Source organism: Gasterosteus aculeatus, chromosome 7 (genome assembly GCF_964276395.1).
Source record: "Gasterosteus aculeatus chromosome 7, fGasAcu3.hap1.1, whole genome shotgun sequence".
NCBI classification, from domain to species: domain Eukaryota; kingdom Metazoa; phylum Chordata; class Actinopteri; order Perciformes; family Gasterosteidae; genus Gasterosteus; species Gasterosteus aculeatus.
The window spans coordinates 26,367,508-26,384,095 of NC_135694.1; the positions used below are offsets into that span (position 1 = coordinate 26,367,508).

General features: G+C 45.1%; 2 protein-coding genes across 4 annotated transcripts; one reads left to right on the forward strand and one right to left on the reverse strand.

Moving 5' to 3' along the window:
• The first annotated feature begins 823 nt into the window (after nt 1-823).
• defbl2 (defensin, beta-like 2) lies at nt 824-1,738 on the forward strand. The gene is made up of 3 exons (XM_040182534.2): nt 824-979; nt 1,179-1,290; nt 1,426-1,738. Exons 1-3 carry the CDS (start codon nt 859-861, stop codon nt 1,481-1,483), a joined length of 291 nt encoding a protein of 96 aa, XP_040038468.1. The 5' UTR covers nt 824-858; the 3' UTR covers nt 1,484-1,738.
• A 2,291-nt stretch (nt 1,739-4,029) lies between these two features.
• Nucleotides 4,030-11,041, reverse strand: mepcea (methylphosphate capping enzyme a). Of its 3 annotated transcripts, none has more exons than XM_040181854.2 (5): nt 10,420-11,041; nt 7,973-9,842; nt 6,174-6,392; nt 5,959-6,082; nt 4,030-5,851 (listed from the first exon to the last, which is right to left on the reverse strand). In XM_040181854.2, exons 2-5 carry the CDS (start codon nt 9,785-9,787, stop codon nt 5,817-5,819), a joined length of 2,193 nt encoding a protein of 730 aa, XP_040037788.2. In that variant the 5' UTR covers nt 9,788-9,842; nt 10,420-11,041; the 3' UTR covers nt 4,030-5,816. The 3 variants fall into 3 exon arrangements, with proteins under 3 accessions (XP_040037788.2, XP_040037789.2, XP_077962893.1); XM_040181855.2 differs by having other exon boundaries at nt 10,544-11,003; XM_078106767.1 differs by having other exon boundaries at nt 10,250-10,937.
• Nucleotides 11,042-16,588: the final 5,547 nt, after the last annotated feature.

A 16,588-nucleotide genomic window follows, 5' to 3' on the forward strand; every position in this document is an offset into this window, starting at 1 on the left:
ACTTTATATCAATAATTTATGTAATTTCATAAAATGTGCATGCATTCAGTTGTTGAAATCAGTAATAATGTCACCCTGACCACATTTGAATGCTACTGTGATGCTAATCAATTAACAAAAGTCTATGATAATTACCATACCAATAGACCATAATACGTACATGTACGATTTTTAATGCAAGATGTTTTGTACCAGAGTATTTTTACCTTGTGCAATAGTAGCAGATTAGTCCATTGAAAGTGATTTCCCTTTAGGTGTGAGTGCACATAAGCTCTAGAGGGCAAAGGACACAAGTACACGTCTGTGTATCTATGCACAGTGTTGTTAGTGTTTTGTTAAAAACAATCCTCCCTTGTGTCTGTGGAGCAGAGTGTTTTGTGCTGTTTGATTGTAGTTCTACAGCATCAGCAATAACACATGAACTACTGCCATATTCAAATGTGGGCAGAGCAATGGTTGAACAGAGGGAAGCCCTGAAAGCACAGACAGCATTGTGCGGCTCGCTGTGTCTAAAAAAACAGATTCACTCGTATTTCACCGGCACTAGTAACCTTTGGAGGGCTTTTTCTTTTGAAGTAAGTACAATTAAAACAAAGAAGAATAATTTACAGTATCTCTAAATCACAGAGCAGCCTGAATAATGAATGATTATTAGGGAAACTGAGCACACAAAATGGCTGTACAGCTCTTCGTTAAAATTTAAACAACCATCTTAAACCCATAAGAAGCTGCTGCTGTTGAGCGGGCTGAGTAAGCTGATAGTCCCGACCTACAGGCCTCAGACTGCCGTCATCCTGCGCTACTTTGTTATTGTGATCCGGGCAGAGCGCGGCGGACTCCTCCCCCGGGGGGGTTGAAATGCTGTATAAATGCAGCATCAGCCTGTCAACAACATGTGTGAAAGCTTATTGGTACCCAAACATGAAGGGACTGAGCTTGGTTCTCCTTGTGCTTCTCCTGATGCTCGCAGTCGGGGAGGGTAAGCAATGTGGACACAACCATTTTATTACTGCGTGAGATCAAATCCAGCAAATCACGATGTGGCAAATGCTCAGACTAGACCAGGCTTTTAAAAATGTTTTCAAGATGAATGGATTTGTTGTGATTGTGGTTTAAGTCTCTTTTCATCAGACATGTGGGAAGATATTTTTAATCCTTCTACAACGCTTGATTGACAGGGCATGATCCAGAGATGCAGTACTGGACATGTGGGTACAGAGGACTCTGCAGACGGTTCTGCTATGCTCAGGAGTACATTGTTGGTCATCACGGTTGCCCTCGACGATACAGGTAAGGCCGCTAAGATTGGAACTGTGCAATAGGTGCTAGTATTTAAGCTTGTATTGCAGTAGACACAACTTTAGAGAGGATGTTTGACTGTGGAACCTTAATTGGCACCGTGGACGTCATGCATGTGGTTTTCAGGTGCTGTGCCGTGCGCTCTTATCACCAGCATGGGCCCGACGTCTTCAGCGCAGCCTGAAATCCTGGTAATTCTTCTGGAAAAAACACTTTACTCTGAATGAACCCTCTTGGACTCCAGAACGTGCAGTGGAATCTGACAATGAGTGCTTTTGGGTGCTCTTTATTTAGCCGGATGTCGTTAGATTAGCTTCACAGCTCTGTTATGTGGCTAACTGACTAAACCTGTATGCCACATTTAATGACACCAATACTTTGTGAACAGTGAGTTCCACTCTCTGAAATGCAGTGTTGCCAATAAACGCATGAAAATAAATCAACGTTTGGTCTGTTGTTGTTAAGTTAAGATAGTAATCACTATCAGATTCAATTATACCGTCCACAATATAATTCAAAGTAATTCTTTCAATTGACACGTTCAACGAACTCAAATACAGCGTCGACACTAACTTTGAAGCCCCGTTCGCCTCTTGGCGCGACCTTAGGGAGAGAACAGCAGAGAAGGCGGTCCGGCATGCTTTTGCTCACCGCTGCACAGACGCGACACAATAACGGTCATGTGACCGACCCAAATAGCTGTGATGGAATAGAGCTTTTGTGAATGAAGGGTCCGGCCTCTTGATCCCTGTTAATGTCATCGCCCCACCCTCTCTGTCTGGACAACACGCCGTCTGGACCGTCCTATTCATTACGGTCCGACTGGAAGGTCAAAGGTCCTTGTTGGTAAACTTTGGCTTTATTTCATGAAGTGACAGCTGAAAAAAGAAAAACATTCTCACCTTAACGTGAGGCACAACAATGCAGGTCATGTTAAATACTGACATCTAGCAACCGCGCGAGTAAATCCCTCTTCACACACTTTATTATTATCAGCTTGCTGTGTTGGCAGAGGCCGGATCTGAAGATGGTCGACGGCTGGCCCGGACCGGTAGGTGTTAAAGGCCCGGACGCTATTTGTAAACAGGAGCCGCCGCATTGTGCCCTGCATTGTCACCCGAGTGGAATCTTTGTGCTATTCAGACAGCGCGGCGTGGCCGCACTACAAAGGCGTAGCCCGCCACGAACCCGATCGCATGAGGCTGTCTGTCTGTCTTCACAAAGCCCACAGCTCAAATGAGAAAGTTACCACATGGGGGGAGGGAGGGAGGGAGGTGGGGGGGTATTTTTAAACAGTATCAGTGTCTACTGTACCTGCTTTACAGGCTTTTGAACTTGAGAAGTCACATCGAAGTATTCTAAGGCTGCAAAATACCTAATTTGGGCTTTAATTTGGGTTAACTTTATTGGCCTTGCTTGTGTTTTCTTACCACATTTCGGCTGCATCTCTGCATGCAATGAGCTGTACAAATGAAGTTATTGTCATTGTGTTTTTTTGCAAATGTTTATCCCATAAAAACACGAAGCGATGTGATCAGAAATGATAAAGAGACACGACATCATCAGAAAAACAGAAATCCCGTAGGAGTTCTTCAAGGGTACGTTTTGACTCGGAGCTCAAATAAAATATAGTGAGTCCAAAATGCCAAATTCAGAGGAACATATTTTCAAACAGGACCTTTGACCTCTGTGTTGATTAGTGTCCCAGCAAGCTCTGGGTAGAATGTTGTGAGTCTGGTACTTTCAAAACCAGAGAGGCCTGATTGATGCAGCGCTTTTAATTTACGGTTTCACTAGTAAAGCATGACGCTCTGATGGAGTTCACCTTCAGGTCTTGTTTCTGCACAGCAATGGTCTGAGCTCGTTTCTATTAGACTTCGTTTTATATGTTTTTTCTCTGGAATTTGGATATATTATGATGGAAAGCATCAAAGCATATGGCCGCAATTCATGAACAAAACATTCATGGCAAATAAGCACTCGGCTAGTTTAATTCCCTTGAGAGATAGCGGTGCAAATTTACACACTTTGGTTTGAGACATCCAGTTTCTACTGTTTCAATCCAGTAGAATAGAATAGGAAAGGACTTCCTTCTGAAGGAGCTTCTTCTACGAGAGAAGCAGCGACGCCAGAATGCGAGTGACATCAGTGTTTCTTTCAGGCTTTGTGTTTGGGTTCGGGTTCCATTTCTTGGAACGGGCCAACAGTTTTTAAAAACATATTTAATGAAACAAAACAATCATTTGTTTTAGATGTAATTTGTGTTGTCAGATTTACTTGCTCTTCAATGGCTTAAAGGGAAGAATCACAAAAGAGCAGAATGCAGAAAATGTTGTTGTACGATACTGAATAAATTGAGTTTTAATCTTTCGCACATGAAATGATGTTGGAACAGGTTTTTGTATCTCTAGTACAACCTTTCTTGCGTTATTAAATGCGAATTATACTCAATGAAGGAACATTTTTGTAATTTATGCAAACTGCCCTCACGATTACAGCATGGAGCTAAAAAAAGCCTGATCGTCTCGGCTCAATAACAACAAAAAACACACTGGGTTTGGTGCCGCGCGTCGATGAGCCAATTCTCCCCGAATCCAAAGTGTCACATTTCATCATTTCATTAGTGTTCCACAAGTTTGATGGAAAAACTCATCAACTGTTTTCCACTCTGAGGAATTCTCAAATCGCAGTATCATTTCAAGGAGAAATAAGAGTGCATTGACGACAACACTCCTTTCAAACAGTTTATAAAAAAATAAAGAGCCAATCTAAGAATCCATGTGCCTGCCAGGACAGAACAAAGCAAACATATCAGAACCGTTGCAATGTACATTATCGTTTGTCGTTACACAGCTGGATTAGCGGTCCGGTTTGAGACAAAAACTCCAGACTCACAAATTGGCAACATAAAAAAAAAGAAAAAAGAATCCACTGGAAATGAACAAAAGCAGTTATGAACTAAATATCGACAACACTAAAACAAATCTTTGCAAACATATTTACAACGATCCCCTACTAAAATAGAAACACATCATCCATCTTTCCCCATCGCCTCCTGCTCTCGTTTGCCAAATGATGCGATGGAACCAGGCGCTCCCGGCCGCTGGGGAGGAGAGGAGGAGATGAGAGGAGCTCAGTGCAGACCAGCAGGACCACGACCACAGCGGCCCACTCGCTCAGACTAGTTCAAGAGCAGAAGACCCCCGAAAATAGTTTGGCAGCGCAACGGCATTTTAATAATAGAATTTGGTAAAAAGGTTGTGGCAATATTTCATCACTGTAAGAAACTAATTTTCTGTGCGCCGGAAAGAAGTTAGAAATGGATTAATAAATGGGATTTATTATGCAGCGCTTTGATGACAGGCCTCTGCCTTATAACTTACTCTTAATTATGCGCTCAGTTATGGTTAACATTATAAAGGATATATAAAAAAGGTAGGGCTATGGCTTTAATGTCATTAAACAATGGGGGTCTGAAGAACACGTGAAGTGATTTGATTCATTAAAAACAGTCAAAATGTATAAATGTGATTTCAGGATTAAACATTGAGCTGCGGCCCCGTTTCAGATAGCAGGCCTGCTAAAACGGAATACTGTTTAATAATGACAGAATTTTATATTTTATGACTCTTTTAAGTGGACAGGCTGTTACTTAAAGGAAAAAGAGAAAGTTGGGTAAGCATCAACTATTTCACCGGATGTTTGTTGTTTTGACTGTTTTTAATAAAACCTTCATCTCTTCAATGAGACACTTTTCACTTCATAGAATCTTAAATTTGAGCAATTTAGGAGCTTTTCATCTTGCCCTTTTCCAGATGTGAACTTGCTCACATATCTGCTTCAGCTTAAAGTTGAATAGGCTCTAAGGCCTATTTTGCAAAACAACAAAATAATCACTATAAATTAGGGTTGGACGCTGGGACAAATGCATCAGCTAAAAGCAAGCTGAATCTGTGCCCAATGGAATTTGTTTCACTGCTTTAAATTCACCAAAATGTATAAAACAGTATCCAAGACAATCACCAGATGAAGTGGGGATGGTGGACAAATGGAAAATGTCTGCCCTAACATTCAGAACGCGTGGTGATGCGGTGGCACGGGAAAACAAAGTCATGTAAAAGACATACGGCCAGAGATTTGCAAACACGTGGCCGAGCATCAAGATGGAGCCTCGTCGGCAGTCCTGGGAAATGATCGGCGGAGCACCTTTTCCAGTCAGGCCGAGCTATAATGTCTGGCTCCGGGTTCCACTTCTGTGGAGTCACAAACGGTAGTTCACTGCGTACCGTCTGAGGCGTTGTTATCACCGGAGGGTTCTGATAGGCAGATCTCGTCTTTACAAAATGAATTCCACTTTTGGTCCCGTTCTCCTTTATTAATTTCATCATCAGCGTCTGAAAAGCTGGAGCTACTGGGAAGGACTCCGGTGGTTCCTTGTAGGCCACGGCCATACGAGCTCGTACGTACGTTGGTAGCTGAGGCTACTCACATTCGATGATGCATCAAGGCAGGAGCGGTCATTTGTGAAACAAGTACATTGGCCTCTGAAAACCTGTTGAGAGGGGCGGGATAACGGAGGTGAAACTGACATGCAGCTAATGCGATGAACATCATGTGATGCATACATTTGCTCTATAAACAATTCATATAATGAATCACCTTTAATCGAACACTTGGGGGCCCCAAGGTACTCGTAACTGGTGAAGCCCACCTCTGACGTAAGGTACGATGCAAACTGGTCAGGTTTCAGGCGGATGCTGTGAAAATTCCTGCCAATATTATCCTGTCAGATGAAGGAAAAACCATCATCAAACCGGGCTTTAAAATCATGAATACACCATATACGGTACCGGCCTCCAGCACGGGTCTCTTACCGTCAGCTTCTTTCTCCTGACGTAGGACTCCCAGGGCTGGGGCTCGAGGATGAACACGCCTCCGGGACGGAGATGTCTATAGACCCTCTGGAAGAGCCGCTTGAGGCCGCAGTCCCCCCAGTTGAGGTGAACCCATTTGGTGACGCTCAGGCACATGATCACGTCGTACTCCGGCCGCTGAGTCACGAGCAGGTTGTCGTTCTCCAGAACATAGTTGGCCTGCAGGACAGAGGAAAGGCGCCGTGAGGCAAACTGGGCTGAGAACGGACAAACTACGCTGTGCTTCTCGGCACTACGACCTTTGATGTAAATTGGATACACACCAGGATTTATTGGCTTCATATAGCCAAGCTTTATTTAAAAAAAACATACGTAGAGGCACGAAACCTTTGCATACTTATAAGCACTGCACGTCACTAAGATTACCGTATAACTTCTGCTAACTCACATTCAATGCATGTTTAAGAGGGGGGGAGATTTAATGGGATCATTTGGAAAGACGCAGGCCCATGTAATATGTTTGAAGTATGTTCGTGCTGACAGCAATTTCTCTAAGCATATTTTAGCGTGTGAACTAAACATCTGGTAGAGTAGAAGCTGCTAACTGAATTTTATCTGGATTGATTCGGCCAGGAGCAACTTATCTAAATGGTCATGCCCATATATTCTAGATTTTTTTTTTTTAGTTATTGTTGTTGTGATCGGCCGTATTCAGATACCCTCAACCACGGCCTCAGAGTGCCATCTAGTGGACGGCAGAGGTACAAATATTAGACAGTTTGACATTTCTCCCTAAAATCCACCCTGTGTTGTGCAGGCGGCAATCTTGAGGCTTTTCACTACTTAAGTAAAAGTTCTTAGGTGTACTGCAATTATCTCTAATGAGCATAGCGGGGAGACTGTGGCCCACTGATTTTATTTATCGCACCAATTCATGTGACAGCCTGACACACAAAAACCTCTAAGGCACAAGGCCAGTGGAGTGAGTGAAGAAATAAAATGAAGATTCTCTTTAAGAGAAGGCCGTCATAACAGTTCTGAAACATTCAACCATAGGTGGCGCTGACAGGCCGACAGCATGCAACAGCCACCTGGTGAAAAGGGAGGGTTGCTCTTCACCGCTTCCATCTCTCAGTTCTTACGGTCACCGGCAGCTTCGGGGCGTAGGAAGCCTCTGCTTACGAGGTGTGTAGATGGAAAATATGTAAAAAAGGTGGACAAACTAGTAGGAACTCCCTGAACACTCACAGCTTCAGCCAGTGAAGACAAACTCAACAGTTAATGATTGCCTGATCCCTCTGTATTAACTTATAAGACCTTCGTCCTTTGAATGGGAGCAAAGTAGCTTTTTTTTGTTGACAAGAAAACAATATTTGTAAATCAGTCAAAGTTTGCATTTGTAAACAAAATATATTTTTTTCTTTGGAAATGTGTCCAGGATGTACTGCACACGTGTGATCTACTTACCGTTGACGGCTAAATGACCATTTATAATTGAATAAACTAAATGCCATCTCAATTTAAAATATGACACATCTTTAATTGCAATGCTAACTCAATAAAGATCTTGTCCAGATAAGCTACACAGTATTGCATGCTGTTTTGGATACGGTTATGTGTTACATAGAGGACAGACAGTGATCACTGTCAAAAGATTCCAGGGAGATTACGTGGTTGCACAATTTACATCCTCGTGAAGTCAGAGTGTTTCCCCTCGATTGCTTGGAACTAATGATTTCATTTGTACCGTAATCTCAAAGCTGTAGAACCAAATGTTCCCACAGAGAACGCCATCTCACCTTGACGAAGGACACGTTGGAGGGGAACTCTCCGGGCCGTGTGGTGGCTGTTTCCGTGAGTGGCGGTGCGGCGATGGGACCCCTGGAGATCCGCAGGGACACCGGAAAAGAGCAGCTAGCAGAGTGATCAGCGGGGGGTGAATCTAAATCTTCCTGCTCCGTTTCCCCGGTTTTGACCACCTGCCTCTGGGTCCCCACCTCGTCCGCGTGGCAGGAGCCGTTGTCCTTTCCAGCCTCCGCAGGGCCACTTTCTCCTTTCGCTGGTTTCCCGTTTTCTTCGCTGCTCTTGGCGTCACTGTGCCTCTCCCCTGTGCCCGTCCCGCTCTCCCCCTGCTTGTTGCCCTTTTTCTCTTGCAGTGCATGCCGGGCCTCTTGGGTCTGCAGCTCGGACAGATAGTGTCGGATGTTCTTACGAGCTGCGTGTACCAGACCACTGTCAATATCCAGCCCCAATATGCGGGCCGGTCTTAGCATTTTGGCAATATAGAGCGTCAGGTGGCCCGAGTTGCAGCCCAGGTCCAGAACGTCTTTACCTTCAAACCACTCCGGACGAAGCACTCGCACGCGCGCGTCTTCGCTGGCGCCTGGGTTGCGGTAGCCGTAATACTTGTTGTAGTTCCCATACTGAAATTTTGTCTTCTGCTGCTCCTTCGCCTGGTTGCGGGGCTGCTGGCGACCTCCCGGCACGGTTTTGGAACCACTTCTGGGTGTGTGGAAGGACTGGGAATTCCTCGGCCCCGACGTAGCGAAAGCCCTGTCCCCGCATCCGGGCTTCCCAATGGGCGTAGAATGGGTCACGGGGGTGTCCATTTTACCGGAGTTGCGCCTCCGCTTGCGCCTGCTTGTATGCTGGTTTGTTGCCCCTGATGTGGAGGAGGTGGAATCCTCTATGGATGCAGATGTCGTTATCTCCTCCTTGCAGCTGGCTGAGTTGACAGCTGATGGCTCGTGGGAATCCTCTGTGACACTGGAAAAACCGCTGGACTCTTTGGAGACATCTAGTGCAGAGCATGAGGCTAAAACCCCTGGAAGCGGGAGGGAGGTGCTAGTTTTAACCTCACTTTTTCCTGATTCTGAGAGGCTTACCTGTGCAGCTGAAATCCCACCAGCACCTCCTCCTCCTCCTCCTCCTCCACCACCACCTCCGCCGCCGTGGTGTCTGTTGCGGTGTCTCTTCCTACCGCCGCTCTTGAAGGGGGACACCATGCAGCTACCGTCCGCTAACCCGCTGTTAAGGTTCAGTGGATCGGTGATGTCTCTGGGGATGAGGATCTCCACGGGGTCTCGACTCTTCGCCGGCAGCGGGGACGATTTGGGCGTCTCCGCGTTGAGCGCCCGATTGACATCCTCGTCCAGCAGGCTGTTGAGATTCAGCGGGTCAAATATGTTCCCGCCCAGGAGGAAGTTGGTAGGCAGAACGGAGTCGCTCTCGGAGTTTGCCCTTCGCCTCCTCTTGCCGGACGTCGGATGCTTGAAGCTAGAGTTTGCCGTGTAGCGGCGCTTGGCGAGCTTCGTTTGTTGTTGTGGCGGCTTGGAATGATTGAAGCTGTTCCTGGGATTGATGTTATTCTCGTTCCCCCTGGCTCCCTGTCCCGCGTCGCCCGAGTTGGCGAGCGCGTCAGTCGTGCCGGTGTGTTTTGGCGAGGCTTCGGTGCCCGAGACTGGACAAGCAGCCGCCAGGTCGGGGGTGGCGGCGGTGCCCTCCACCATCGCGGACATGTTGCTGTAACCTCCGGTGCATTCCGAGAGCTGCAGGGATGAAGTGGAGCTGGCGTGTGGACTGCCGGTTTTTACAGTATCCTCATCAACAGACATCTCTTGTGGTTGTCAGGGCTGACGCAGACATGGAATGGATTTGGTTTTTCTGGATCTGAAAGTCAAAAAGAAAACGACAAGAAACTAGTTTAAATACTTCAAAGTACAGTAAAAAATAAATAAATGCTACAACCCCACGGTCACAGCTGCAATACAGGCACGTTTACAACACAACGACTTTCCTAATGTGTTTTTTTAGTTTCTAAAATCCTTAAATGAATGTCTGAAAAGGCGAAGGGTCGCTGGCAGTGCGACGTCGTGGTTCGATCCCTTTGTATGGCAGCAGAAGATGAACCGCATGACCTCATTACCTTCCACTGTCATTTCCAAACATACGGTTAAAATAACAACAAAAGTATCCGATTGAAATGCAGAGTCTCCGGGACTAACGAAAAACCCAAATCGGGTAATTGTGACATCTGAAGGGCGTCTACCAACCACTCGGGGCTCAACGCTACTGACCTGAAAAGTTTAGGAGTCCCCCCCCTGTGCCGGACTGTTATCTGTAGTTAGCATGCTAGCGCCTAGCTTCTCTATCGCGGGCCACAACGCTGAAACGTCGAGCGAACGTTCGGCTCCACTCGGGCCAGAAAAAAAACAGCCGTTAAATAGACAAACGGTCGAGTACCCACCTCGATGTTCTGCTACTCGGCTCCCGCTTAAAAAACACACGGGTCACATGCACGCACGCGACACTATCTACCAGATGGCTCTACGCAGTCAACAGAGTAGTCACCATCAAAGTAACAGTCTCACCTCACAGTTCTCCCCGCCTCCGATAGGACTCCCTCCCTCGCTCTCGCGCGCGCTCTCTCTCTCTCTCTCTCTCTCTCCCTCTCGACTCGAGCTAACGCTAGCTTTAGCGTAGCTAGCGCTCGAGCGTCCACATCAACGCAACGGTGGCACGACACGCGAACGCGCAACTTTACACGGCGGCGCGCGTGACCCGCGCTACCGCCCGTCCGCGGCAGAAGGCCCCCGCCCCAACGTTCGGTCTCGCAAGGCGGGGGAAAAACTGTCTCGGGGAGGTCCTGGGGGGTCAACTCCTAGTCGCCCAGTCTCGGGCAGGTCGGTGAATAAATTGTTCCATTCGGGGATAGAGTCGGCATGGCGGCGCATCCGGGCTCCTCGCTGTGGCGCGGGACGGACTGGGGCGGAGATCTGTGGCTGGGAGGAGAGCTCCGTGGATATTCTAATGAGCCGCGCTGATGCCCACGCGAGTGCACGCCAATGAAAAAAAGCAACCGGTTATCTATAAGCCGGTGAACACAAATGATTGACTCACTGGTGCATTCTTAACATTACATTTTAGTTACTGTTTTGATTTACTTGCGTTACGAAATGTTGCCACTGTACACGAGTAAGACTAGACATGTATCTCGTTGCATCACTGACTAGCAGGAACATTAACAAATGTGCTAATTATTATGTGAAAAATGATACAACTTTATTAAATAAGCTGCTAATTGCATTATAAAGTGAGAAAGGGTTTTTTCACAAGATTTTTTACAATTACTGTAATTTAATTACATTGTGTATTGATAAATGCAATGTTCCGAAATTACTAAAGATTGGAATGAAATGTTTCGGGGGGGTTTGACATTTAGCATTGTTAAATAACTCCTAGTCTGACCTGTGTAAGTAATCAGGAATCAGGAAACATTTATTGCCATAATATGTCAGGGATACAAGAAATTTGACTTGGCGGTTGGTGCGTAGCAGACAGTACGACAAGACCACAGTGCACGAGGAATAAAATAAAATATAATGCTATGGGTCAGTTTAAAAATAAAGGAATAAGAGTTAAAAAAGTTACAAATGTTTAAACATTAAAAATAAAGTGCACCAGTGAATAGAAAGTGACAAATGAAAGTGACAAGTGAAAAGAAAGTGACCGGTGGAATGATTGGGGGACCGGGCTTCTTTGATGAGCCCGACTGCCGACGGGAACAAGCGGTTCGTGTGGCGGGAGGTCTTGGTCCTGATGGACCTCAGCCTCCTGCCAGATGGAAGGGGCACAAACAGTTTTTGTCCGGGGCGAGAGGGGGCAGATTGCAGCCGGTCACCCTCTCTGCAGAGCGGATGACACGCTGCAGCATGCCCTTGTCCTGGGCTGTGGCTGCAGCGTACCAGACGGTGATGGAGGAGCAGAGGATGGACCTGATGGTGGCCGTGTAGAAGTGCATCATCATCCTCTTTGGCAGGTTGAATTTCTTCAGCCGCCTCAGGAAGAACAACCTCTGCTGAGTAGAGGTATTCAATGTGAATGCAACGTCAAGCTCATGATTGCACATAAAACCATTGCCAGATTTTGAATGTGCTCTGCACTATTTCTAATCTCTTGTTGACCCCACTGCTCCCCCAGCGGAGATACAGCATGAGCTCATACAATCAGAGCACTGGATGCTAGGAGGCCATTTTGCTTGTTGTTCCTCACATATTGTGGTCGTTATTGTGGTCGCTGGCCACAACATTGCAGCAGTTTACTGTACTTTATAAAGGCCAAGATGCCCGCCGTCCTCCAGGTCGCCACTAGAGGGAGACAAAATATGCTCTTAAAAACGCTTCACATTGTCAGGCTGTGTGAACTACAAAAATGTTCTTCAGCAGTATTTTATTACTCTACTGTATAAAATATATTTCTTTTGACAAATCAATTGTGTGATCATGAGAGATTCTCTCTTTCAGGTTGGAATGGCTAATGATTCAAAACAACAGAGAGGGCTCATTCCATCCAGAGAAAGGCTCCGGCACCAAAGACTGCAGCTGCAGCAACAGGAGTGTTTATGTTTTGGGGTAAAAAACGTTTCCAGTGAAAAGTAAGGAAAACACGACCAGCCAGTTTCTCTGTTGAGAATCTTTTCGCACGCCAGCTTGTTTTCATGATGTACCGAGGAATAGAGAAATTAACGGGGTTCAAGAAAATCCAAAGTTGTGTGATTGCTGATGCTAGATTATTTTCCTTCATACAACATGTGCATTCCAAAATATAATCGATGAGCACTCTAACGGCTTGAGCTTTAAAAAGGCACCATTGACAGCTGCAGATTAGATTTAAACCCAGTCTTGATTTGAAACAAGATTAAGAAAATAAAGAAAAAACATTTTATTGATTCAACCACTTGCTGACATTTCAAATAAAGATCATAATTGAATGGAAGAAAGCTCCATCATTTGACTCATTCATTAAAAATTAAAAGATAATCCAGATGAACAGTAGACACGCACATAACAAAACAGTTAAATCTTCAAATCTTCACATTTTTTTCCATAACGTTGTATTAAAAAATATAGCTTTCAATCTATGTAGGAAAATAATTTTTCTCATGCAAAATGAAAACATTCTAAATAAGTCAGGAGCTGCAGGTCTTGAATATGAGTAAGAATAGATGGGACTCTCTTAAATATAAACAGAATCCTCACATTCAATATTGTCTGCTCTTGAATTGACAGCTTTTCCCCTAATTGAGTTTCACATCCGCACCACAGACTATGAGTCGCCCCCCCTCTCTAACGTCTAAGCAAGAGGGGAAAATAGGAGAGAGGGTACCTGTCCCCTCTTCCCCCCCCCCCGCCTCTGTCCCTCTCTTTTCTCATGTTAATAGGGTTGTGGTGCTCGATCCCGGGCACCATCTGCCCTTCCTCGGGGTCTGGGCCCCAAGCACTCCAGACGTGTCCCATTGTTTGCGTGTGTCCAAGCAGAAAGTGGTGAGTACACATGGTTCTTGTGGCCCAAAAGGCTCCTCCATCGAGAACACGAGCCTGCTGTTCGTCAGCTTACATGTGACGGAGGGAGGGAGCGAGGGTTTGGGGACGGGGGGGCGGGGGGCTGCTCGCGTGGCCCGTGTGCGGTCACATCAGCGGGATCCAAAAGCTCGTGGGGGCCGGTGTGTGATGTCACTGGCAGCAACCGTTGGATCGACAGGTCAACGCGGTCCATAAAGCAGCACGTTATGTCAGAGAGGACGTGCTCTGAATGTGGAACATCATTGATGCCGATAAAGTGCACAGGTGGACAAAGAAAAGCATTGGACTTTAGACAGTGATGATGCAATCCATCATTGAATAAATACATATATATATGTAAATACATTTCATACTCAACATGAATTATACAGCGCACCACCACAAAACCATCCTTCAGACTGTGACCTGACGGAGGGAATATACGGAGCCTTCCTTTAACTACTGAACATACCTTTGTTGATGCATCATCCCCACTGATCTCAGATGTGACAGACGGATGGATGAACTCAAGGATGGAGACCAAACTACGGCTGCCCTTTCTCACATTTCATTACTGAAGGTGGAGACGATAGGATGACAGCTCAAAATGTCATTTGAAATCTTGGGCTGAATAATTGCAAACGTGGCGCAATAACCTTTGATGTGACTTACTTGATTACAAACCAAAGGATTCTGCGGAGGCTGAATGAAAAATGTAATTAATGTGATAAATATTCACAGTTTAATTAGGCGAGTTTAATAATACTATCCATCAGGCCTGTGCACAACTTTTGGCAAAATACATTTTAACAGTTAAAAAGAAAAGCGTCCCATTATAAAAACCCATTATAAGCTTAACACCAAAGTCCATTTGAACTTTAACAGTGTTGTCTTACTCTATTTGTGCAGCCAGGGTGTGTTCTCCCTGTCCTGGCCCTGAACGCTCATGTGAACTGACAATATAACCTTCCAATTACCCAACACACACACGCACGCACACACACACACACACACACAAACAACACCCAACACCGCCACGCCAATCAGGACTTTCCATCGGGCCTGCCCTCTTCATTTTCAAAACCACAGGCTGCTGGCTGCATTGAGATTAGTTATTGAACTGTCCAAGCAAAGAGGAACAAACCGCTTCGGAGGCTCAGCACACAATGAGGCAGCTGTCAGTGGGCGGGGCTTGCTCACAACGCCCCGTTGTCATGGATAGGACGTCTGCGCCCTGTTGCTCTCTGGAAGCAAAGAGGTGCTCCTGTCATCGACCAGTTGATGTTGACCCGGAGCTCGGTGGAGGAAAGAAGAAGTAGATGTGAATAGTTGTGTAATTATGCAAAGTGTGTGTAGAGGAGACACACACTGTGCTGCTGCTGCCGTTACCACGGACCACTGGCCTATCAGCTTTATAGTAGTTGTCATAGCTGAACTCATTTGCCTGTTTTACATTCAAAGGTGTGTCTCTGAGCTTCTTATTAACCACATGGAAGCTACACTGAGCTGTTGTGTTACACCCAAATAATGTGGAACCAGAGTTTTTTAGCGTCAGACAGTTCTGGGGTGAGTCAGCAATCACAAGTATGACAGTTTACAACAGGAATATAAACTCAATTTTGAGTTTATATTCCTGTATTGCAATTGTGGCCTTCAGGCAGCAGACTTTTTCGTGTTGAATTTTTGCTTTTAGTTTAGTTTTATCCGCCTCCCTGTTTTTTAAACTCAGCTGTGTATTAAACAGCATTTCAAATCAGTTAGATGATTAATATTTAATACCTGACACATTTGCTCAAATTGTTTTTTTAAACGAATATTGCCAACCTACCTAAAGTTAGTTTCACACCATTATAACATCAAACCGCTTCATTTTAAAGCCCAAGATAATTTAAGTGTAAAAGGGATTTGTACATTTTCACTGTCACTCAAATGTCATAATAAAAACCCTCTAATCCCGCTTAAGGACAGATTTAGCAGATTGCGTTACAATCCAGAGGTTATAGGGTATTGGATTGGAAAAGTTTATCAGCCACATACGACTGGAAACAAAGGAGCGATCTTCTGTGTCCAGGTTTCACACACTTTTCTACAGTTCAGACTGAATCACTGGGCCACCGCGTGGACAGATTTACATATATTGCTGTGAAATGAATGAGTGTAAATAAATATCATCACATTTTATCAACACGCCACTTGTAAACACGATGGCACTGGTACTTTCTCCGAACAACGGCGTGGGCAAGGAATCGTGTTTGATGGCTTAGACCAGCAGTCATGACGTAAAACCTACGGTGACTTTCTCCCTCTTAACCTTTGCATGTTCTTTGAGGCAGCGAGTTGAAACACGCAATGTTACATTTGTAACATTTTAAAACATTCAAGGTGTTCAGTGTATCTGTAATTACTGCACTGACAGCGCTTGAGTGTTTCTCACTCTAAAAAAATGGTGAATTGACGTAATGAGCTCCTGTTCAGTGTGCAAACCTATCAATAGGTCAACCATCGTCAGCAGGATAGAGGCCTACTAACCTTGATTATATTCCTTTGGGGGTTATTTCTGGTGTGCCACACACATTAACAAGTAGTTTTCCTTTTTTTTGAGGATGAAGCTGAAGCATGCAGAGCGTGACCCATTATCTACTGCATGCCAAGTCAGTGGAGGGCTTACAGAAGTTAATCTGATGTGGTAAAATGAAGAGCATTTAATACACAGTCCATACAAGCCATCTCTGTCCTGTTTGATCCACCGACATCAGCACACTTAGAATACTCTATAATGCTGCATATGCGTGTTTTAAAATTGGTATTTAAAAAGGACATTTTAGAACGTGATGCAGATTAGTTTAGGATTTAAATATGCTTAATTTTGTGTATTGCTGCTTTTTCATGGCAAATATCCACTGTTGTGAAGCAATGTAAGTAACCTTAACCCACAGTTTGAATAGGTCAAAGTGCCTGTGTTCTAGTATTTGCAGTTGTTATCACCAAATATATATTACAGATACAGGTGAGTGATTTTATTGATCTCCATGGAAGAAAGCAAAGTTTATTTCAGTGGGATTCACCCACACACTT

Excerpts from the sequence above, each read along its gene's own strand:
- defbl2 (XM_040182534.2), top strand. The coding sequence starts at position 859 with ATGCTGTATAAATGCAGCATCAGCCTGTCAACAACATGTGTGAAAGCT. Across the intron at positions 980-1,178 it reads GATGCTCGCAGTCGGGGAGG|GGCATGATCCAGAGATGCAG; the intron begins GTAAGCAATGTG and ends CTTGATTGACAG. Across the intron at positions 1,291-1,425 it reads GGTTGCCCTCGACGATACAG|GTGCTGTGCCGTGCGCTCTT; the intron begins GTAAGGCCGCTA and ends TGTGGTTTTCAG.
- mepcea (XM_040181854.2), bottom strand. The coding sequence starts at position 9,787 with ATGTCTGTTGATGAGGATACTGTAAAAACCGGCAGTCCACACGCCAGC. Across the intron at positions 6,393-7,972 it reads CCAACGTGTCCTTCGTCAAG|GCCAACTATGTTCTGGAGAA; the intron begins GTGAGATGGCGT and ends TCTGTCCTGCAG. Across the intron at positions 5,852-5,958 it reads CCCCAAGTGTTCGATTAAAG|GTTTTCAGAGGCCAATGTAC; the intron begins GTGATTCATTAT and ends CCCTCTCAACAG.